General features: G+C 48.6%; 1 protein-coding gene across 4 annotated transcripts in view; it reads right to left on the bottom strand.

The window, feature by feature from the left end:
• The window catches only part of MLPH (melanophilin), a 28,844-nt gene extending 5,596 nt beyond the window's left edge, over positions 1 to 23,248 (bottom strand). The window contains exons 1-11 of one of the 4 annotated variants that reach the window (XM_075029270.1): positions 23,062 to 23,248; positions 18,830 to 19,051; positions 18,472 to 18,608; positions 17,083 to 17,121; positions 15,872 to 15,966; positions 14,698 to 14,826; positions 13,024 to 13,219; positions 11,540 to 11,700; positions 6,886 to 6,969; positions 4,922 to 5,113; positions 1,740 to 1,934 (exon numbers count right to left, since the gene is read on the bottom strand). In XM_075029270.1, the coding sequence (XP_074885371.1) occupies positions 1,740 to 1,934; positions 4,922 to 5,113; positions 6,886 to 6,969; positions 11,540 to 11,700; positions 13,024 to 13,219; positions 14,698 to 14,826; positions 15,872 to 15,966; positions 17,083 to 17,121; positions 18,472 to 18,608; positions 18,830 to 19,051; positions 23,062 to 23,171 (1,560 nt within the window). In that variant the 5' untranslated portion in view covers positions 23,172 to 23,248. The remainder of the gene's footprint in view (positions 1 to 1,739; positions 1,935 to 4,921; positions 5,114 to 6,885; positions 6,970 to 11,539; positions 11,701 to 13,023; positions 13,220 to 14,697; positions 14,827 to 15,871; positions 15,967 to 17,082; positions 17,122 to 18,471; positions 18,609 to 18,829; positions 19,052 to 23,061) is intronic. The other 3 variants (XM_075029272.1, XM_075029271.1, XM_075029273.1) reach the window with 3 other exon arrangements.
• Positions 23,249 to 23,483: the final 235 nt, after the last annotated feature.

The raw sequence follows: 23,483 nt of genomic DNA, 5'->3' as shown, positions 1-23,483 counted from the left end.
TGTCCCTGGGCAGTTAACCAACCCAACCCCTGCAAAAGGCAGCTTCGCCCAGGAACTGCTCTGGACATGCAGGAATGATCCCAGCCAAGAGCCCCAGCAAACACGAGTACGAATGGAGCCCAGTATAACAGTGGGGTGGACATGGGAGTGCTGGCTGGGGATCATGGTGGCTATGAGAAGCAATGTGCTACCTTTGCTGTCTAGATAAGAAGGGTAAAAGGACCTATCCCAATAAATGCACTGGTTTTACTGTCACTTGCTTCCTCCTGGGCTACTACAAGAATGCAAGTTCAAGCAAGGCAATTTAGGAAACATTAATATGTCGGTATGCAATCACATCAGATGGGTTGTGGCCACTGTTTTGCTGACTGATCCCAAAATCTTGGTACTGCTAATGGAATACCTGTGCCTACAATTTTCCTGGGCTGGGTACTGCGCACAGCTGCCTGGCACGAGCCCCCTGCATACACTGAAGTACTGAGCATCCACCCAAATCACAGCAACACACCCCATGTCCCACAGGTCCCACCCATCCCAGTGCAAAACCTGAGGCCATAACAGATTGCAATTGTTTGCGGGTGCTGCAGGTGAAGCTGCTCAACCTGTGAGTCACAGGGACACTGTTTGTTGTTGGGCCATCAAACTCTCCCAGAGCCCTTCAAGGCAGTGGCAACCCTGGGAGAGCAGAGTAGTGAGCCAGCCCTGACTCAGCCGAGGCCCCCGAGGGAATGGCAGGATGAGCAACGCACCTTCCAGGGCCATCATCTACCCACCGCCTCGCCCCTGCCCCGCCGCTGACGGCAGCAGTGCTAAACCCAAAGTTCACATCCTTCCCAGCCCTATCCCCTCTCCCAGGAGAGGGGGAACCTCAAAACCTTCATACAGCTGCCCCTCTTGCCCTGGGATGTTGCATCTGGCCAGAAACCAGCCAGGTGGTACAGTTTCTGAGCACGGTCTGCTCCCAGCAGGTCCCTGCTTTTATGTATAAGCTTTCCCCAATGAAAGACAAGCCGCAGAGTGTGTTATAAAACCCTGCTCCCCATTGCAGGACGTTTCTGACAGTGAAATCTGACCACCCAGTTGGAGATGTGACTCTTCACCCCATCTTTGAACTGTTTCTTTGGAGCTTGGTAAATGGCACTGCAGATGCAATCCATTTCCCACAGGGAATCGATTCATATGGGTTTACAGTGGCTAAAAAAATTGCCAGTGCTTCACAGTGTCACACGAACCTAGCAGGGGATTATGCTCCAGATGTAAACTTATCACCCGTACGAGGCCATCAGCCCCAGGCACAAGTCAGCCTTAGCAAACAGATAGGTCATGCTATCCTCATTTGTAAAAGCCTCGCTGAAACGCAGTGCTGGGGAGGAACCAAAGAGAAGCAGGACAAAAGCTTTTGCTACAGCTGGAGCACAGGACTGCCAAAGTCCAGCAAAGCAACACTACAGCAAGCTGGGGACCGCACTCATCCTCTCTCCCTTGCACTCACCCAGGGGGAACCAGGAACTGAGGCAAGGGAAGCCACAAGACAGAGCATCTGCACTTGCTGTTGTGCCACCTCCATCATAAGACAGCCCTGGCCACCATGGGACAAGACCAGACTCTTTAATCCCTCTGTGGTGCCCATCCTTTTAATGCTGACCTACCCATTAACAAGAAATTTTGGGGAGTTTCCTCTGTATTCCCTCCCTCCCCTGATACCCTCCCTACTTGCAGAAAGCTCTCGTGAACCTTACATTTTCTTCAAGCTCACGGTACACTTCGGCCACCTCTTTCCCATCTCCCAGGCTGAGAAGCTGCCCCGCAGACAGGGCACAGCTGCCGTTGCACTGGCTCTCTCCATGCAACGACTCACACACTGCTTTCTCCGTGGCGTTTATGGCTCTCAGTACTTTGGCCGTGATTTCACTCAAAGCCTGAGCCGATGACCTCTGCGAATGCCCGGCACAGCCAAAGCGCAGGGTGGGAGGGGGGAAAAAAATAAGGACGTTATTTTAACATGGTGTACAAACCAGCCCAAGTCAGGGGTGAAAAGGGCATCAGACCCTCAGGAGCTGTAGAAAGATGGAGAAGCAATAATTAAAGGGCTTACACTATTCCTGAAGGGCTTTCCACTGGAGACGGATGCGTGGCTAAAGCAGAGCTTTGATCTCAGCCCGTGCTTTCTGGAGGATGGCTGTTACAAAAGAAGTAATCTCAAAAGCCTCGTAAAAGAGGTTGCTGGAAGCTGTGCCACCGGAGCTGTCTGACAGCAGCAGCACCTGGCCACCTGAGGGCCACTCAGTTACTCAGCAGTGAAGTTCTAATTGCAGCATATTGCTTTACACTTCAGCAGGCCTAAGCATGGATGCAAATAACTCCTTAAGTTTGTGGCAAAAAAAACCCCAAACACCTATAAAATTATTGTATTGCCACACTGCCAGATCTTGGAACTAATGTCCTCTCTTCCCACCCCAAGGAGCACTGATGGCAATAATGCTTGTAAGTGCTGTGTTTCAGTTAATAAGGCACTCAGCACATGTAAAAATAGATCGAAGAAACTCATAATCTCTCTCTCAACTGATAATTCCCTAGAAACCAAGGAGATGGGGGTGATATATGCACTGGCGACAAACAGTTGTGTTTACAACTGCACGTATTTCCAGGTGAGCCGTCCTGCAGAGAACCAGCTAACTCAGTCCAGCTGATATTTTTATCATTTTATGGTGCCTTCATGGTACGGCAGAGTTTTTTCACATTTTCCATTAGAAGCATCTGCTTTCATCACTGTGTTCCTCAGTTAGAAGACTTCCTCGTGACTGGAGAGGAGACTTGCATAAAAACAAACTCAGAATCATGCAAAATCCAAGCCTGGATCTGGTATAAGGAAAGTTGCCGTTAAAAAATCCACACTGACATAGCCTTTAACCAAGTCTTGTCCATCTACATCGCTGCAAGCATTTCTAACTCAAAACTGCATGGAGGTATTTGAGTATTACTACAAAGCAAAAAAGCTGAATTTTGTTTCACTTCTCAGATTTGGTTCTGCTTGAGCTGTTGCAACCCCACTGGGTCTCTCTTGGCTTAGGAGCTGTCATATAGCTCCTGTGTTACCTGCCTGCATGACTCCACTGAGAGACAACAACCGTGTCCGTATCCTCCCTGCTTCATAGCTGGGTTTTGGTCAAAGAAAGTAGCACACTGGAGAATCTGGGCTTCGTTTTATAAGAATGAAGAAGCTTACTTTGATACCTCACTAACATCTCCCTATTCCTGAGTACAGATCAGGGGTTGAGCTTCTGTCTGCTGCAAATCAGCAGCTCACACAGGAGTTAAGTGGTAACTCACCAAACCAAGTTAACTCATCCTCTGTGCTGCAATTAACTGGAAATTGTTACTAAGAAGTTGCACATTATTCGACTGATGAGTGGTAGTGAAGTCTAGCTGCAGCAATCATCTAAAAGTAGCTTTTAGGAAAAAGGAGGCAGTAAAGGAGGCTTTTGGTATGGATGCAGCGCAGAGCTGATCCGGTGTCGGTAAGAACGCAGCAACCAGTACCCAAAACTGTGAAGGAAGCCATCCTGGGAACAGTTGCTTGCTCTAATCCTGAAATTTTATGTAGAGCCATGTGGAGACTCATAACTGAGACAGGCTCATTATGTGCACCACGTGCAGTGCACGCAGCCACACTCTCCAAGCCCAGCAGCAGCCAGGTTTTGCCTTGCGAGGCTGAGGAACAAAAGCATATTAGAGAGAGGCCTCGTGGCACCACAAAAGTCTCTGCAACCTCAGATGAAAGGAGCTTCGCAGGAGAGGAGAGGGGCAGCACGGCCCCCACTCGCTTCCTTTGCCACACTCACCAGTGTCTGATGTGTCAGAGCAAAGGCACATGTAGCCCATGCACTGCCAAGGCAGAAGGGAGGGGATGTACAAATAAACCATTAGAGACCCAACAAGGAATGCTGACCTCTCCATTTTGTGCTAATGGACCATCTCGGGAGGCTCTGCACAACTGTAGACACACAAGATCTCCCTTTCTGAGTCACCTGGGCTGTCATCGGTTGGTCATCCCCAATGCTGTCACCCAGTGCTACTGCCTGCCAGGTGAGTGAGGGGGAAGCGGTCCAGTGCTTCTGTCTGCTCTTGCTCTCCAGCCAGGGAAGCAATTCTCCCCTGCAAGGCTGCGCATAAATGAATGCCTCTCCAGCCCTGCCGTGGGGATACATGTGGGAAAAGAAGATCCCTGAAATGTACCCAGCAGGCAGAGGGATAAATCAGAGCCGTGGGGGTGAGGGACCCTCTGGGGTGATGGGAACAGGGCTGCATAGATGCTGTGATCCCTCCTCTCCCTGACTCATGCTCCCACCGGTCACCCACCACTGGGTAGGGGTCAGGAGCCAGCACAGTGCTGTAAGTACAGGAGATGCTGACCTAGCAGAGTGGAAGAGGGGCCAGGGATTTTGGCACTCAGGAGCACTGACAGGTCTGGAAGAGACACTTCAGGCTGTAGCAGGTGCCTGACAAAGGCTGCTAGTACTAAATCATCACCAAACTCTTTTCCCACCCCAGGACCCTCTTCTCCATAATGACATCCAGATCCTGAGACAACTCTTCTAAATAGGTGTGGAGGTAGTGTACCTCTCCATGACAGGCAGTAGCCTGCAAGACCTCTAAGAGACTTTGCTTTTGACTCTTGGATGAGGCTGGGAAAGCCTACAGGGAGAAATGTCCAGATCTAACACCCTGGGACTTCCCTATCCCTTGACACTCTGTTAAAGCAGGCAGCTAAGTCAGACACACCACAGCCCTGGGAGGCATCAAGGTGGAGGTGTGGGACAGAAGAAGAGTCACATTATCATGGTGTAAGCCATAAACCACCAAGAGCAGAAGGAACCGCAGATGGAACCTAGAACGGTGTGGGTGGGAGAACACAGATTACCTTTTGAGCATCTCTGGCCATGTCATCACTGGAGGAACTCATGTCTGGTTTCTTTGCTCTCTTCTTTTCTTCATGCTCCTCTTCTTCAGAAGAGACTTCTTTGTCACTGATGTTGCTGGCTAACTCCTCCAGCTTCCTTTTCAACTCCTCCTCCTCAGCATCGGGATCAAGTTGGGTCTCTGGGGCTGGAGACTGAAGGGGCAGAAGAAGAGAGTTGTGTAAGAGTCTCCTGTGGTGGACAACGAAGCATGCCCAGGTCCAGACATACTCACCAAGATGGGCCAGTGGAGGAGCTCAAGGAGTGCAACCACAGATGGATTTTTGCAAAGGGGACTTTGAGGCCCCTCTCCACACCCATTTTCACAAGGGACGGTCAGACTGCCCAGGAGAGCAGCAGAGCCTAGCGAGATGCACTCCAGCTCCGTGCTGAGGAATACAAACCCTTGATCTAAAGAACCTCCATTCCCATTCCGTGCCTACCCCCCCCCCCCCCGCCCCACTCAGAACTTGCTTGTTTTTCCCTGTGGAAAATTGCCTCCCCCCCCCCCCCTTAAAAAGGTGTGCATGGGGGATTTGGGGTAAAAAAATCACTGCATTTTCATTAGGAACCATGGCACGGCTGGTGGCTCTGAGGGCAGAGATCACAGTGACCCAAAGACATGATCCACCAGGGTGAGAGAAGCAGCCATGTGAACTACTGCTCCCCGAGGCAGCTTTCAGAGTTTCTAGGTAATCTTTTTTGCAATGAGAAAACATGCAGCAAATTTTCCTGTAGGATAGATAGCATATTCCCACCCAGCCCTGTTATTAGGTGCGATTCATGGTACCTGGAGAAGAATCCTATTAAACTCCCAGGCACTGGAAGGGATTTCCAGGAGTTACTGAACTCACTGTCCCTTGCGTTAAGATGGGAATACAATTATCTGTGTCATACCTGGTGGGTTTTTGTCTAAGCCGTTCTTAATGACCTTGAACAACGGCATCCACAGCAGGCAATCTTTCTCCCAGGCAACCTATTCCCTGGCTCTGCTATCCTTTCTGCTAGAAAGCTTTGCTTAATAGTTAACCTCAACCTGTCCCACAGCAGTTTAGACCCATTGCCTCTACTCCGATCTGCCCTAGACATGGGAATAAAGCTCCCTTGCTCAGATTTACTGACAGAAACACTGACTGATTAAAAACATGGCCATCCCCATTACGAATTTTAGAAAAAAGAAGAAATTGCATTATTTCACCTATGCCTAGAGGACTTCTCTGTAATTATCACTGTCCATTCTACCAAGCCATCAGCTGCCAGAGCAGCTCATGGCGACGGATTCACATGAAGGAAAATAAGAGTACATAGTCTAAAATTAGAAACCCAAAATCAATGTTAAGCAACCTAAGTATTCACAGATTTTACATCACTGCCCAGCTTTAACTTAATTTAGCTGTTTTCTTCCAAGCTTGATGGCATGGTAGGACAAGGGCAGCTCAGAAGTCATACAGAAATCCTTTTTGACTCAGCTGTCCTATTCACAATAACCAGGTGACTTCCTCATATGCACTAATTGAGTCTCCCATGATTTCAAATGAGCTGTCACAGCTCTGTGGATGTACCGACACCCACTTAACAATACTCCTGAAATTACCATTTCATAGAGTATCAACCTGAAACCCAATTTCCCTTGTGCAGAAGGGGCAGGGGAGGCACTACCTTGCACAGGGGCCTAAATGCCATGGGTTAAAGTCGCTTCTGTTTCTGTCCTGCCATGCAATGTTTTCTAAGGCACTCCATCACCTGCAACTAGAGAAGAGCCTCCAAGGCCAAACCACAGGATTAAAATCAAACAACCTGACTAATTTTGTCTCTCCGTCTTTCCCTCTGCAATGCTGGCAGTTTCAGAGAAGCCCCTCCAAGGGGAAGGAACCACTGCAGCCCACGCTCTCTCCCTGTTGAGAATGCCCCAGCTTTTCCCGGTTACCTCATCAGAGCGCACCAGGATTTTTTCCTCCAAACGGTTCAGCATGCGTTCGATTGCGGACATGCGTTTGTTGAGCTCATGAATCTACAGGAAAGGAGAAAGAGAGAAAAGGAGTAGAGCACAGACCGGCCACCCCTGCCAGAACAGTGAGAAAACAGTGCAACCAGCAGAAGAAAGCAAGCAGCAAGACACCACCACCATGAGCTGAGTTAAAAGACATTAAAAAATAATGTCTTTAAAAAATGACCCTGGATATGTCAGTGAGCCGCAGGAGGTGCACAGCCTCTCTTTGAATCTGGAAAACTCAAAATGATGCTGAGTAAGTACCCAGCACATTGCAATTCCTCCCAAAGCATCGGTAGCTTTGGTGCAGTGAACATAAAACCACATCACCGGCCCCGCTGTGTCCCTTGTCCAGACAAAAGCATCAGGCTGTAACGAAGCCAACTATCTTGCATGCCACCCCAAATTCAAGTCAACATCAATTTTCAGTTCCTACTGACGTGTTTTTCAAGCAGCTACTACCCCATCGCCCCACTGCCAGTACAGCACTGGAAAGGAAGAGGGGAGAAAGTAAGAATTTCCCATGAAAAACTAAATAGATATACAACTAAACTTGAAAGTTTTCCCCAAAACACTTTGAAATTTTCTGACTTCTCCATGCATTGATTTACCAAGATGCTTGCCCCTCCTTCCTCCCTCACTCTTTCAACTAAAAAGAGGGGCATGGAGAGAAGAGTAGAGAAGAGAAAGACAGACAAAATCCTGAAAATCAAAGAGAAGTTACTTTCTATGCTCAAGAGCCAAGACAAACTTTTGTGGGTAAATCACTGAAAACATTAAAGGAAGCTTTTATTTGTCCCTTTTAGAAACTGAAGTTTTGCTTTCTTTTTTTTTTTTTTTTTAAAAAACAGTCTTTCTCCTTTGATCCAAACAAATAAAACACAAATGATGAGAAATATTGCCCATTTAATAACACTACCTCCCACATCACTGCTGTTCTGAGTGGCTGCATCCCATTCAAAGGGGAACGAGCAGCAAATGGAGTAAGTAAATGCAGTAACAAAGAGATGTGAGGGCTTGGCTTTCTTTTTATGACATTTCCATCCTCTCACTTAGTTTTTGTGCTTGCTAGCATTCGATTAATTAGATACTCTCAACAGCTTGGAGAGATTGCGTCTGCTTAAGGGAAGATGAATACAAAAACCTGACACTCTGGAGAGTAGTGCTGTAATCACCATCCCGAACTGAATGCATCTTTAAGCAGCTTTAAACCCACAGGCAGGAAGCAATCCAATCCATCTCTAAGTGGTTTCTCAGTCCTGTCTAAGGCCTGACTCTTGCATGGCCCCTGGTGACAATGAGAAGTCTGTGATGGGCCATCAGCTTCAGAGGAAGAGATGGTGATGAACCAAGCACCAGTACTACCCTGTCTCCATAATGCAGAGGCTGGGAGAGGTCAGAGCATAATGCACAGTCTGCTGTTGATGGGCTACAAGGATAGGAGCTGAAGAGCTTGCTTTCTTTGTCCTTCCCAAGCAAGGCTGGTTTTAATGCATGGTGGTCACCCCATTAGGGTGCATCCCCATCAGGGGCTGGACTGCCCTGCACTGCTCTCTGCATGACAAAGAGCTGGCAAACGGTGCCCTATATTGAAACATTTAAAGTGAAGAAACTTGAAACACAACCCATAAGGAGGGTATCAGGGCAAACTATCACTTGCTGCTGGGGAGGGAAGACAGGTTACTCTAGCAGAGGTGCCACCTCCAGTCTCTCAAATACCCAAGACCTCTAACAGAAGCTTTATGTAAAGAAGAAGAGCCAGACAGCATCAAAGTTTTGGGAATCCAGAACAACTGAGCTCCCTTGAGGTACAGCAGAATGACTTTTGGGGAGAAACTGGGTAAATTGGCACTATTCCTTGTGGCTTGGTCCTGTTCCTACTTGGCTTCTAAAGACCTGAAGGCAAAGACCTGCACAGTTACCAATTCAGGGCTTCTTTCATGTCTTTTCAGGTTTAAGAGCTTTTTTTAATAGTTGGGGTTTTTTTAAATTTTGTTCTTGCATTTTCAGCTCCTGGAGTCACAGGACTAGGGAACAGCCTCCGCTTTTAGCGGAAAAGTTAAGTTTCTTGTGTTTGGGACTGAACAGTGCATCCTCTCCAGAATTAAAGCAAAAGAGATTTTCAGATCAAACGTTTTTTGAATAACTTGCACCTAAGGCAGTTTTAGGAAAGAGGGTTTTCATCTGTGGGGTCAAAGTGATGCAGGGCAAAGAGCTGAGCCCTCCACCTCTTGAAACCTTCGGATGCCAATAAGGTGCCTACCAGGAAAACATTGCTTTTGAAGGCAGGCTATGGGATTCAATACAGGGTTAATGGGGATTAACAAACATGCTTCTGGACCCTACACCCACAGGCCAACATCTTGAAACGCCAAAGGGCACAGCCTCTGAGAAGTGTAGTGCCAGGATGACCACTTGTACTCAGCCTTCTTCCCTGTCCCCTGGGATGTCCCATGAGGGGCTGGGATACCTCAGAAGTCCTGATGATAGCTGCATGACACACCCTGGAAGTGCCTATTAGCAGTTCAAGAGCCCCTGCTTTGCTGCTCAGGACAATGCAGTCCGCTGCTTGCTGTCCCAAATTCCTCATGGCCTGTCTCTGCCCTCCTGCCAGCCTCAGCCCCTCCATCTTCTCCAACTTAAGAATGAGAGGATGGACACCAGCCTCTTCTGAACCTCTTCCAGCTCTGCCACACAGAGCTGGCTACCACTGAAAGCTGGATGTTCTCACCTTCTCTCTTCTTTGGGCTTGTACCTGGCCTCTCCTTGGCCAATGGCAACAGTGATGCACATGTGCATCATTCTGAAGTTAATGGTCCAGCACAGAGCCAGGTCTCTTCCTGCTGGTCGAGGAGAAGGCTCTGCAGGAGGGTGGTTGCTAGCTGTAAACCCATCAGCAGCACAAAGGGCAGGAAGGATGAAGAGCTATTTAAGCTAATGAACAATGTTGGCATAAGAGCAAATGGGCTTAAATTGGGAGCGAGAAGGTGTCTCATAACAGCTAGAGTGACAAGGCTCCACAGCAGCCTTCGTACTGGTGTGACACAGCAAACCACAAAGCACACTAGACCACCCTGAAGCGAGAGCTTGCCCAGCTGATGGAGGAAGTAATCTGAAGCATTGGTAGGAATTTGGTCCCGTTTCCCCACTGCAAAGCACGGTGCACATTTCATGCCTAACGTACCATGGCCTCATTAAGGACGCCTAGTCCAGGGTTCTTCCATTTACTGTTGACTGAAAAAGGAATGGCATTTACTAAATAAAACCTGTGCCAGGAGAAGTAAAAGGCAAAGGAAAGGTTTCCCTACACAGGCACATGAAGTGTGGTGCCGAGGGATGGTTGTGGTTACAGATTCCCCCACCGATTACCCAAAGAGGGGTCCAGGACATGCAAAAATTACCAGCTGTGAGCAGAGACTGGCAGCTGGCTCTCCCCGTGTATCTGTAGCCAAACACTACCCTGCATTTTGCTGCTCAAGAGGTCTGAGAGATACTTTACCATTCTCACCGCCCACCATTTGCAAAGGTGGCATAGGGAACTGCAGGTCCTTGCTTGACAATTAAAACACAAACCCTCAGCCTTTTTGATACCCTTCTCTAGACTGTTTCCCCCTATTATCATCATTCAGGAGAGATACATGACAGGTCATCCTGACCCAGTCCTACAGGGGCAGGAATGCTACACGCTGCAAAGGAAGAAAAGGATCTTGATGATTATTAAACATCTCTCTCCAAACCTCCGTCTGATCATAAAGCACGAGCACATTCAATTGAAGAAAGCCTTTTTGGGGACAGAAAACCATAAGTAACTCGCAGATTAATAAGGACAAGCTGGAAAATTAACAGCAACGAAGGCAGGCTTGTTACTGTGACAGCAGCATAGGCAGAGCAAAGCCTGATTTTCTTTTTGCCATGACTGCAAAAGTGGAAGGGCTGGAAGGAGGACCTGGGAGAGGAAGCACAGAGCTCCAGTGTACTTCTGCATCATCCTAAAAGGGCAGAGATATGTCTATCCTCCCTCATCTTAATGAATGAAGGAGCCTTAAATGCACCTTCCCAGGTCTCAGTCCTGCTCCCTTTTCATGACCACCTTGACAGGTCCCTCAAAACACGGAGGACAGGACACGGCCTGGGCATTCATCTTGCTGGTGCCACACAACCGTGATGTGACACCTAGCTGAGCCAGCTCCTAGGTCATCCCACAGGCCTGATGTATTGCTCTGACAATGCGAAGTGGCTATAACCCCAACTTCTCAGTTCCTGAGCTGAAGAGGATGAGGGATCTCAAGCCTACAGAGATCTGGGACCCACTCTGCTCCCTCTTGGGTCCACACATGGGAAGCATGGGCACCAAACTACCCCTGCACAGAAGAGCCAGCAGTTGTGTGGATACCTAGGGCACACTAGCTTTTTTGCTCATGCTCCACATCCATCCTGGCTGGAGACTACCATGATCACACCTCAGTTTGCCATCACTGCTTGTCTTCTCCTCTGAACCATCCTGCAGCGCATGGATAACAAGTGCCGTTTATGGCAAGAGAGGCTTGGCCACAGACTTGGTCTCACAAGAGGTTCAACAGCTGTTTGGTACCTGATTCCCAGAGCGGCTGACGTTCTCCTGGGAGGAGGCTCTGTTCCGGTGTTTTGTATGATGAGGCAGGTAGGCAGGGAACTGGGCTCCCTTCACATCCTCATCAGAGGTGTCCATATCTGCAGAGTACCGGGACCGGGGCTGCTCGTTCCAGTGGCTGCCTTTGGAGAGAGAAGGCTTCAGCACAAAGGTACAAGAGATTCACACCCTTGAGTTCCTTCCTGGGCATTGGCCCCATCCTTAAGACAAGCAAACAATGAGGCACTTCTCCAGATCACACTTTCTATCCTTTGGTAGGAGATGCTTCTGCAAGAGAGACCAAGGTTAAGGATGGCTACACTGGACCATGCTGCAGGTCCACCTGCTGTGGCCACACAGCACCTAGCTCAGCAGGGTCCCACAGAGCACTGCTAAGATAGCAGTGGGCACAAGGAGCATCACCCTTGCTCTCTCATGTCCCAAACAGCCAGGACCCTCACAAAAAACTGCTATTGCCTTCCCAATTTTGTTGGAGCCCAGGTTTGGACACTGCCCTTCATGCATTGTCCAGGTGCTGGAAGACGTTTAGCTCAGGATAGAGAGGTACCAGTCTAGGATGAAACATTTAAAAGAGCGGAAAGTCTCCTTTTTAAAGGAGAATTTCAAATGAGACAAAAAAAAAAAGAGAGAAAATGGCATTAACAAGCCAGAGGGCCCTGCTGCTGTGTCGCTCCAGTGGGGTTCAGAGTGGGAATTTAAACAGTGCTTTAAACAGTGTAAGATTTACACAGTGTTTCCTAGTGCCCTGAAAATACACCCAAGCAGTTGGAGACCCAGAAGGATATATTCTACAGCTGCACATGCACAAGCCAGTATCCAACCCTCTTGGCTCTACTATCACAGCAGGAAAAACACTAGTAGTAAAAGGCAAATTCTGCACCATCATTTGCTAGGGTTTTTACAGACTCACAAAATCACAGATCCTGCAGCCTGCCAGTGCACCCTGCCCAGCTACAGGGATGCTACTTAATAACCCCCAGTGCTTGCCTCCAGTTCTTGTCCAGTCTTACTCCAGTTCAAGTCCTCTTAAAACTCTAAACTTTCTGCACCTACAACATCCTTTGGCAAGGAGTTGAACTCATCTACTGCTGCCTACCGAGGAAACATGTCTCATTGTTTCTAATAGTGTCCACTCGATTGCATCTAGTTTCTACCCTGGACAAGACCAATAGATGTGAAAGGGATGGACACCTTAAGAACAACCCTCTGGCTTTGAGAAATGAGTTTGTTGGGAACAAGACCAGCCCATTACAACTAAATAACTTCAGCTGATTCTTTCAGGAGAAAAAATCACTTTTGCAGATGGATACTTTGTCTTGACCCTCAATCCTTCTAGTGGCTTTGAGGCTGTTCAAAAAAATTAAAAGACACTTTCATTCTGGTCCAAGTCTTACAGCCACTTTTCCTCAAAAGGATACAAGAGGAGCCTGGCCAGAGACACCTACCAGGTTTTGCATTTCTTTCCAGGCTCCTTGTCCGTGAATTGACGGTGAGCCGAACCTCTGTGCTGAAGTGCTGCTCTGGAGGGCTCGCACCCGGTCCCTGTTCCTGCAAGACGTGGTGGAAGACCAGATCTGCATCTGCAATCCTGGACTCCTTCTGGGAGGCATCTTCAGCTGAGTTGGGGAAATCTGGGAAGGACTGAGAGATGAGGATTGCTGCTGAGCTGCTGCCCGTGAGGACCCCTTGCCTCTCCTGACCTTCGCCAACAGCTCCTTGCTTTATCCTCCAATACATGCATAGATTGACCTTTTATAATGCCAATTCCTAATAATCCAGTTTAAAGACTTCTTTGCCTTGCTGATGAACCTTGAGCAATACTTCTCATCACTGCCAGGGGGCACTGTTAATTTTTACAAGAACTAGGCTCAGAGTCCCTTCAGCTAGGCTGCAAAAAGCTCTGGTCTTTCGAAACACCATGCTCTTTCGCTTATTCAAACAACAGCCACCTTCTGCCCCTCAAATAATCTGCAACCAATAAATCGGATTCAGATGATCTGGACAGAGGCCAGCCTTCTCTAGACTCAGGTTGAATTCTGATGCATAAAGATGGCCTTAGATAAAGAAAGAATTAATCTACTTGTTTGAGGCAAATTCTTATCAATTTGTGTGGAATTGTGTGGATTGTTTTTCTTAAACCCTTTGTTACACAACTCAGCACATCCTACTTCTACCCAGGAGTACAATTTAAAGTATCACAGTATCATTAGAAGGAAGAAGGAGCTATTCAATGTTTTAAAAGTGAAATTTCAACAGGAAAGGCAGACAGGAGCAGCCCAAAAATCCTGGTCTGAAGCATCTCAGGCTGGAAGGCCTTTTGCCACATCCAGGGCAGCCCCATCTGTATTCCTCCCCAGAACTGGAAGGTGGGGATGGCTGACTCCCAGCCCTTGGTGGGATCATGGGGCACAGTTCACTGCAGTTGCTCGTGCTAGAGCTGTGTGTGGGTCCTGCTCCTGGTCAGGAGCTCACAACACTAAGACACATGTAGTGTCCTGTATGGAAATAACCAGTGTTCATGCAGTTTTTGTTGTCCCCATGTTCTCCCCTCTGACTGATGGGGCCCCTCACCCTGCAGGTACCATTGCTGCCATCACTCTGGCTATGTGGGATTCATCTTTTCAATTTTGCAACGGTTGTGTGCCCCATGAAGCTGCCGGCTGACTACGTCCCCAGTGCCACCACATGGCAAAACCAGCCCCAAACCAGATGGGATGATGGGATGATGGGACAAGAGTCTGGTTTCATTTCATCCCTTGAATAGTGAACCTCCACAAGGTCCCTGGAAACTAGGGTGACCCATAGCCTTGGGACAGCACAAGAAAACCTCTGTCTGCAGAGAGCAAAGAAATCTGCAGGGAGAAGGCCAGAGAACCTCTTGCTATCTCATCTTACCAGTCATCCTCACTTCAGTCAGATGTCCTACTCCTGACTCAGCCTGAGGCAAAGGACTTCAAATGGAAGAAGAGATAGCAAGTGGGGCTATGGGGAGCAAGGATTGGCATCATTGCCTCTTAACACCAGTTGAAGGAGGTGTTGATAGCTGAAGGATGAGGTAGCAGGGGTAGCAAGGAGGAGCAATAAGAGAGGAAAGGAACCCGCCAGCACTCTCACAGTACCTGAAAAGCATCCGGGCTGCTGGCTGATGGAGAGAGCTGCACAGACTGACGGCGAGACTGAGCAGAGTACTCCGAGTCCAGTTCAAAATCAAAGGGATGGACAGACAGCAGGCGCTTTGTCTTGCACATCTTAGTGTATGAAGTGCAGGAAAGGAAAACTCAGCATAAAACACAGTTGATCTTGGAGAAGGGGGGAGGGAGGGCCCTTGTCTCCTTAGTTTGCCTGAGTTTGCACAGCCCAAAGCAAGGGTCCTGCTTTTTGCAGAGAAAATTTGGGTCTGATGCTGTCCTGCTTGCAGGGAGCCAGATATATAGGGCAGCATGTGCTTATGCTGGAGTCAAGGAAAAGTGGGTTCCTGATTTCCACAGTCTCTGGCTCAGGACTGTGGCCATGAGCAGACAGTGAGAAGCTCTCTCCTGGTTTATAAAGGCACTATGGGAAAACTGAACCAGGTTACAGCTCAGAGAGATCCAGGAGATGCTTTTGAGTCCTGATGCATCTCCCTGTCTTCAGAAAAAGGATGCTGTGGGCAGATCTCCCTGGATATTTGGGAGGTCATCAGCTGCCTTGGGGCAGGAGCAGCTTGGACAAGCCTCTAAGACTTCAGAAGCAAATCAAAATGAAGGATTAAGTGTGTGAAATGCAGCACATACCCATAGCCGCAGGCTGAGATGGTATGTATGTAACAGCATGTATGTAAGTGTACCAGCACTTCAAACACACTGGCAGGTTTCACACATGCTGCAGGGACAAATACACTTCCCATCAGCTGTCTTAATCTGTACACATAGTCCCAGGAAAACCCAGGAGATAAATGGATATACTCATGAACCTAGCTGTGCTTTGCTCCTCTACCAGGTATCTCTTCTTCTAGTAAAAAAACAAGTGGGTTCTTATTATATGGGTGGGAGCTGGGAATTTTATATTTATTGGGGACATCCTTAGTGTCAAGAGTGGGTCTTTTTTCCAGAGGACAAGTATTTGTGATTTTACTGACTTGGTTGTTTCTACACAAACTGGGAAAGGGGTTTATTTCAGAGAAGGAAAACAGAGAGAAAGGCCCAGTTTTGAACATGGCATAGAAACCCACCACCACCACCACCCCCCAAGGCAGGCCAGCAACAGCTGAGGGCACAGAGTGAGGCAGAAGGGGCCTCTGAACGCAACGCTTACTCTGCTATAGCACTCTGCTTCAGCTCCACGGAGGACATCATCTTCGTCATCACTTTCATCCCCAATGTCACCGCTGGTGAGGAGCTGGCATTCACCTGGAGGAGAGACAATGGCACACTGTGTATGGGCAGCTCCTGCACCCTGTTCTTGGGGAAGTAAGTCCCCACTGTGGTGGTCACACCAATGCACCTGTAGGTGAGGCCATGCCTCTTATATGGCGTGAAAAGGTCCAGATTAGAAATACCTCCCACAACTTTTTTTCTTCTTTAATTTTTTTGCATATTACACCACGGCCAGTAGGTTGCACAAGTAAAGGGAAGGAGACAAAGGATGGGAAAGGGACAGGAGCATCTTAACGTAGCCCCAGTGCTGCAGCTGGCATGCAGTGACCACAGTTTAAGGTCTCTGGGGTGGAAGATCTTCAAGGTGCAGTTCGCAGGCAGCACTGCAGATACCCACTCTTAGCACTTGATCTTGCAAAAGCTTGGCTGGCCTCTCATTGCTTCCCTTTCCAGCTGTGCACCATCACAGAGGTGGAAGTGACCACCACAGGAAGATGAAGTGCACCTGCACCTCAGAGAGCACCCCAAGGTCCACCCGGGTGACTCCAGTGTTTGAAGACACTCCAGCTCAGCCCAACATGGCTCTGCTTCCACTGTTCCTGGTTCCCATGAGCCAGATCCACTATCTATCAGTGACCTGTTCCTTTCTGGGTTCCCGCCTCTGTACCCAGATCACTGCCAAGCCCAGCAGTACATTGGGAACAGAACAAATGCCAGACCAAGTCCAAAGTCAAGGTAGGCAAAATGCTCTTTCCTATATCAAGTGGCAAGGTGCAGTGAATCTTTCCTGCAAGGGCTCCTAAGGAACGCAACCTGAAGTCCAAAATTCAGTGGGTTCCTTAAGAATAAGGCCAGCTTTGATGTATGATGCAGGTGCATTGAGATGATGAGTACTTGCAAGCTTCAAGTTTGGCATGTAATTAAAAGCCCTGTTGTATCTGAGTCTGCCCTTGGAGACCCCAGGTGTACTGCACGGCAAAGAGATGAGCATTACAGTCCACCTCCACCACAGTGGAGAGACTTCCTCCCTGGTCCAGCCACACCAAACCACACTGGAGTGCCCATAGCCAGAGGGTGTGAAAAGAAAAAGACATTGGAAACCTCTCTTGAACTGCAAGCCACATACTGCAATTCTCTTTTTTTACTTACTGTTAATGTCTGGCAGGCTATAAACTCTGTCATGAAGACCTAAATGAAAAGAAAAATGGTGGGAAAAATAAATAAGCACATTTTCTCCAGGTACCTCGCAGAGAACAAGCCTCAGAGCTATGGTTTACTGGAGTTCTCATTCTCCAGCCATCACAAGACACAATCATAAAAAAGGCTCTATAGAGAGAACAAAACAGGCACTTGGAGACAGGACTTGACTTTTAAAAGTCAAAGAGCTTATTGCCACCACTTCCACAGTCCTGATGCAACATAGCTAACAGCAGAAGGCCACGCAAAATGCAATGGTCTCACATCATTCTGCTGTACCTCCTGCAACCAGAGATATGTCCCAGGAGGAGATGCTTGCTCAGGGGTCAAGCCAATTCACTGGTGTTAAGAAAGTAATGACAACAAAATCATTTCTTTTTGAAAAAGACATCCTCGCGCTTGCTTTGGTTTTCTCTCAGATTGTTCCTTCTGTACGGTTTGATGCATTTTCAGACTGAATGCTGCATAAATTGTCTCTCAGTCCATTAGTTTTATATTCAATGCCACTACTCTGCACGTTCTTTCTGATATTTCTGCCATGAGTGGTCTGGACAAAAGAATGATTGGACTACTTGAATCAGCTCATGGCTATGGTATTTGTGCAAACTTTTCTGTGGCTCTTCAAGATGGGAATAAAATCCACACTGGTTTTCAAAGGCAATAGCTAAGGCAGTGCAGGAGCTGTACGAATGGCAACTAGCAGCTACTCAGTAAATAATACTGTATTAACAACAGCTTTCAGCATATGTTTATGCACTATCAGACCAATATCAGAAATACTGAAGATCCATAAGCTCTGAAGAAAATAGCTATGGTGACAGGTAACTCACTAAATTTGATACAGTTTTGTCAGTGCCAGAGCATCATCAGTTTGGCTGTAAAAATCATTAGATCACAGGGTAAAAATAAGTGCGGGCTTTATCCAGCCAGCTGGATGTTTTGGACCTGCAGGTTAAACTTAATTTCATAAGCTCTCCCCTGTGATGAAAGGAGCTAAAAGAAAGAAAAACAAGAGCTGCAACTCTTGCATACTTAGAAACTGCAGGACATGAGACTTCTAAAACTAAGCACGAGATCTTCTCAAGTCTGTGGTAAACACTTAAACCTTAACAGAGGGGAAAAAAACCTAATCCACCAAGAACATCTGCTCTGGTGATCTCAGTATGAACTCACAACTCTGAACCTCTGCTTCCTCCCCAAGATGTTTTGAACGGTCTCGAAACCACACGGCACTCAGAGTTGCATCAATGCTGATGTTCCTCCCTTGGTGCATCCCAACGCTGTGCTGCACAGACGCCCAGTGTGCAGCAGGGCAGGAGAAACCCCGATGCTCCTCCTCACCTAGAAATGCGGAGTTCACCCCCTGCCCTGGCTGCAGCCTGCCGTAGAGGGACTGCAGCACTTTGGCACTTCCAAACCTCTTGAAACGGGATCGCACGTGTTCGTAATACCACTCCAGGGAACCAATCTTCACGATCCTGCCCAAAGAGAGGATGCACATAGAGGTGAGCCAGTCCAGCCACGCACATGGTGACCAGACCCTCACCTGGAAACCGTTCCTTAACCAAAACACAGCCTGTTTTCTAACCAGCATAACTGGTTTCTAACCAGCATAAAGGGATGCTGAGTTTAGGTGACTTCTTGAGCCTCAAGCCCTGAGGCTCGCCTTGCCCCTTGGCCTCCATCGCAGGAGTGGTACCTGGAGAGGCGGCAGGGATCACAGACCCAGCCTTGCTCCTTCTTGTTGTAGCGGCTGCAGTTCTTGCAGGTGTAGAAGCGGCAGTCCAGGCACTGCCGCTTGCTGTTCAGCAGGAACTTGAAGGGCTGGAGGCAGTGGACACAGTGGGTTTCGTTGAGGTGGGACTGATTCGTCAAGAACTCTCTCTTGTTGCTCTCCTGGTCAATCTTGCATTTCAGCTCCCTGCAGAAAACATTCCAAAACACAGGAACTTGGGGTTTTTAGCATTTCACTGTGAACTCTCACATGGAAAACGCCATCACGCTTCAGTAATTTCAGGAATGATTTTCCAGGGAACATCCTGAGTCCTGCAGCTTGTGGAAACAGCTGTAGGGCAAATCTAATAAATAACACATCACGAGTTAAATAATCTGAACAAAGAAGTGCGGTCCAGATTCAGGGCAGGTTACTATATGTTAGGATCTGCTGCTATTAAATTTAAGATTAGATTTGATTGTCCTGTTTGCTTCACAGGGTATTGATCATAAATCCCAGGAATCTCAGGAGAGCAGCTCTTTTTGAAGTCTCTGGCTGCATCCCAACCCAACATAATGTTTGAGCCTGAAGTCCAGCTGGGAATTAAAAGCTTTCTGGAATTCTCAGTTAAACAAAAGAGAAAAAAAAAAAGAAAGGCAAAAAAAGCAATCTGAGATTAAAAAGTATTAAAAGGGGTTTTAATCTAGTCCTTCAGTGCTAAATTCAGTGGAGACTTTTATTAAGGGCAGAAGTGATGTGCAGCGAGGTTCTGGCTGTTCACAGGACAGCAGTAGGAGGAGATGCTCACAACAGTCCCGTGAAAGCCCGGCCAACAGGAACATTTTCCAAGAGCACCTTCTCCTGGCAGTCCATCTCTACAGGCTTCCTTCACTATCCAGCTCTGGCTGCTAGAGCAGGTCCCCATGCAAGAAGGTGCCTGTGTGGGGCTGAACCCCCAGCGACAGCCAGGGCCAGCTAAAATGCTTGCTGAGCTAGTGGGGGCCCACTGCACTACCCAAAGGCTTTCTGTTTGTTCCCTGCACCACGCACTACCTCAGGTATGTTTGCCTTTGGGGCTATGGTTGAGAGCAATGTTTGACTTGTAGGGAAGGTCCTAGAAGGTTGTTTTCTGTCTAGGCAGGGTTAGTAAGCTGCATTCTTCAGAGCAGAAGTCAGCCTGGGCCAAAAACCTCAAGCAATCAAGTCTGGAAGCTGCTTCAGGAGCACAGTGTGGACCACAAGGCTTCTGGTGATGCTCCCAGTGTCCCCCAGCTGCTGGGGAGATGGGCTGATGCTGGGGTGACCGCAGCCAGAGCCTTGCTGGTGTGGCACTGCGGTGCAGGACGTCCATGGGAGCAGTGATGTGGCTGGTGGTGGGAATGGCATGAATGTAAATCAAGCTAATCTCTGTTTAACCAAATCAGTTTGCACATTAGGGATCAGCTCATTTTTTTCCTGGGGGAGACTTTTCTTGCCAGCACGCCTGTGCTGTGTTTGCTGTTACACAGGAGCGATACCAACTTGCATTAACTGAGGATCTGGGACATGTAGAAATCAGTATAAAGCCTGAACCAGGCACCTAGTTTTTATATTCAGCTATTCACCATCCTAGCGGTGTTTTGAACAACTCAGTGCAAATGTTCAGCAGTAAATTTATATGTGGCTACTAAAAACAAACCCCCAAATAGAAAACCCTTGGGTTGGGCTCAGTGCTCCTTTTCCACTCCAGGATCCAATCTTTCACTGGACTGCTTTTTCTGGTTCCCAGAGACCGGTCGGATCCCTTCGCCTCCCCTCCCTCGCCCATGAGACCTGCCAAAAGGACAAGTCTCAGCCAAACCAGTTTAAAACCTGCAGGAACTACACGCCTCTTGTTTCCTTTTACCAGCAGGAGCACAAGCCACCCCTTTCCCCCCGTCTGCGCATGGCAGAATAAATCAGCAGTGGTGGGATGCCAAACTGCAGCAAGGTCAGTCCATCTGAGCTCCAGGAGAGACACAGGGAGCCACCCCCAAAACAGGGAGTTGCTGGCAGGGAGATCTATGGAAGGAAGCAGGGAGAGCCCTCACAAAGTGGCCATTATTTAATTTCCCAGGCAAAGCATTATCCTCGCATGGTTATGCAGTTTCTGGCCAGCTGAAGCCTTTGTCCGTTGTTGGTGAATAGCTTCTGCCAAAAAGAAAATGCAGAGAAGCAGCAGAAAGGGAAGAAAAAGACCAAGCTGGGGGCAACATTTCTTCAAGGTTTGCAGGTTGAGACAAGCCCAGTGAATAGAAGAGCAAATGAATAGAGAATCAGATGGGGATGGCAAGAGCACAGGGAGCAGGGTGAATGGCTGCAGGGTCTCCCATAATGTCACATCATGTCCCAGCTTGTTACAGGCAGAAAATGCTCATGTAGTTCCATGTCCAGCTTGCAGGAACATGGCAGACTTTCCTAGACTGGGGGTCTGGTCTATGCCAGACTTTACAGAAATATCTGATGTATGGCCTTAGCTGAGCTTGTGGAGAGAGGCAACCAAGCCTTGGACTGGGTAACATGCTCTATGCTGGAGACTCGGGCAGTGACAGGCACCACTGGGTTAATGCCACTGCTCTGTGGGGCAAGATTAAATGACAGAATGAAAAAAGAGCCTGAAAAAAAGAGCCATGACTGCTGGGGCAAAGGGAACGCTGCTTAGGAGAAGAGACAGCAGCCAGGTAGAAGTGTCCTGAGACCTTCCTCCTATCTTACACCTCCATACCATGGCACTCAATTTGGGAGCCTCCTGGGCATCAGAGTGGGCCCAGATAAGCCAGTCTAGCACCAAGGTCAAGTAGGTAAGGAATTCACCTCACCCACTTTGCTGCCAGGCACAGCAACGTCAGTCCCCACCTCCTTCCTCCAGGCAGAGCTCAGATCCATCACAGGGGAGACATTCACCCTTTCCAGAGTGATAATTTTTTTAAACACCCTTGTCTGATCTCTGTCCTGCACTTCAGAGCAACCAGCAGAGGAAGACAGTAGATGATGATACTGAATTATCTCTGCCTCCCACACAGGCTCGGTTTTCTTAGGCAGAATTAATCAGGAGGTTCAAAAACATATGACTGAGAGCTTCTCATGGCTAATGGTGTAAACAGAGAGGCTCCTGCACAGCCTTGCATGGAAACCCATGACGGCAAATTTTTGGGGGATGCTTCGACAGCTCACATGCAGATATCCCAAATGACGAAGGGTGACTCTCACTCCTCACCTTTCCCTTTGGATCTGCTAGAGGAACCAATGAGCTCCTGGCAACGCCATGCCACCAGCACCATCTCTGGCTCACAAAATTCAGAGCTAGGAGAGTACGAGGACTCAGCGGGAGTGCAGCACTGCCCAAACCCTGCCTGGGAGCATGGGACAACTTGTCGGGATAATAATGAGAACCTGGCCAGACCCTGAACAGGGACACTGCAGCTTCTTGAAATAAAGCTAAGAAATTAAGTTCAACGCCTGATGTAGTTAACAAACAAGGCCTAAACCCCCAAATTGCTCATGCTCAAAATTTAATCTAATCTGAATATTTTTTAAACAGCACTTTTGTCAAACGCCCTGTTTATAAGAACTTAGAAGATACTTTCATTTGCTGCTCCAGTGATTTTCAATCTTTTCCCAATCTGTGGCCCCCTAAGACTTTCCCAGGACAGTATGGCCCCCTGTGAGCATATTTAAGGCTACTACGGTAGGTTTACTACTCCTCTCAGTTATTTTTCCAGGATCCTTCAGGAGTCTGTGGACTCCCAAGATCCACTGAATCACTGAATACCCCTCCTGTCCTAAACACACGAGAACCAACACATGAAATAACAGCAAAGGAGCCAAATCCCATCCTTTGCTCCAAGGTAAGGTCTCCCCATGAGAGTCGTGCCAGTGTCAATCCCCACAAAGGCATCTCCTGAGCAGGGGCCAGATATTTGTCCCCATAAGCTACCGTAGTGACACAGATCTGCATCGCCGCCAATGGCACGGCGCCAGTTTGCACCTTTGCAGCCCAAACGCGTCACCTCACTGCTGATAACGTAATCTATTAGCCGCTGGCTTTAATTTTAACAGCGAGGTCCTGGCTGTTCCTCCTCGCCCGCAATCTCAACGTGTCGCTTTATTCCTACCCCCCATATGCAACAGGACGTACGGGGATCTGCGGCTACGGTTTGCTTGCACCCAACCTCGCGGGCCACGGAGCAGATACTCACTCCAGCCGTTCCTCCTCTTTCTTCCGCAGATCAAAGTCCCGTTGAACGACTTCCCAAACGTGCTTGGCCTCTTCATCGGTTAGCTTGGAGAGGTCCAGCTTCCTCCCCATCTCGTCCCGGCGAGGGCTGAAGTCGGTCCCGTTACTCGCTACCCAGAGCGCTCACTCTCCCGTACCCTGGGATGCTGACGGAGGGGGAAGAGCTCAGCCCCACCTCCGTGGCTGCCCATATAAACGGGCAGAGGCAGAGCTGCGGGCAGGCCAGCCGGCTCCTGGCAGCACCGCAGCCGGACTGCCGAGCGAGCCTGCTCACGGAGACGGGCGGCGAGCAAGACTGGCACGGTGCCTATCGACTGCGGGGACTCCTTGCCATCCGGGCGGGCAGCCCTGCCTTCCCCCGGGGTCCTGCCCAGAGCTGCAGGC

Source organism: Buteo buteo, chromosome 5 (assembly GCF_964188355.1).
Source record: "Buteo buteo chromosome 5, bButBut1.hap1.1, whole genome shotgun sequence".
NCBI classification, from domain to species: domain Eukaryota; kingdom Metazoa; phylum Chordata; class Aves; order Accipitriformes; family Accipitridae; genus Buteo; species Buteo buteo.
The sequence above is the reverse complement of the archived record's forward strand: the minus strand, read 5'-3'. Positions and strand labels throughout refer to the sequence as shown.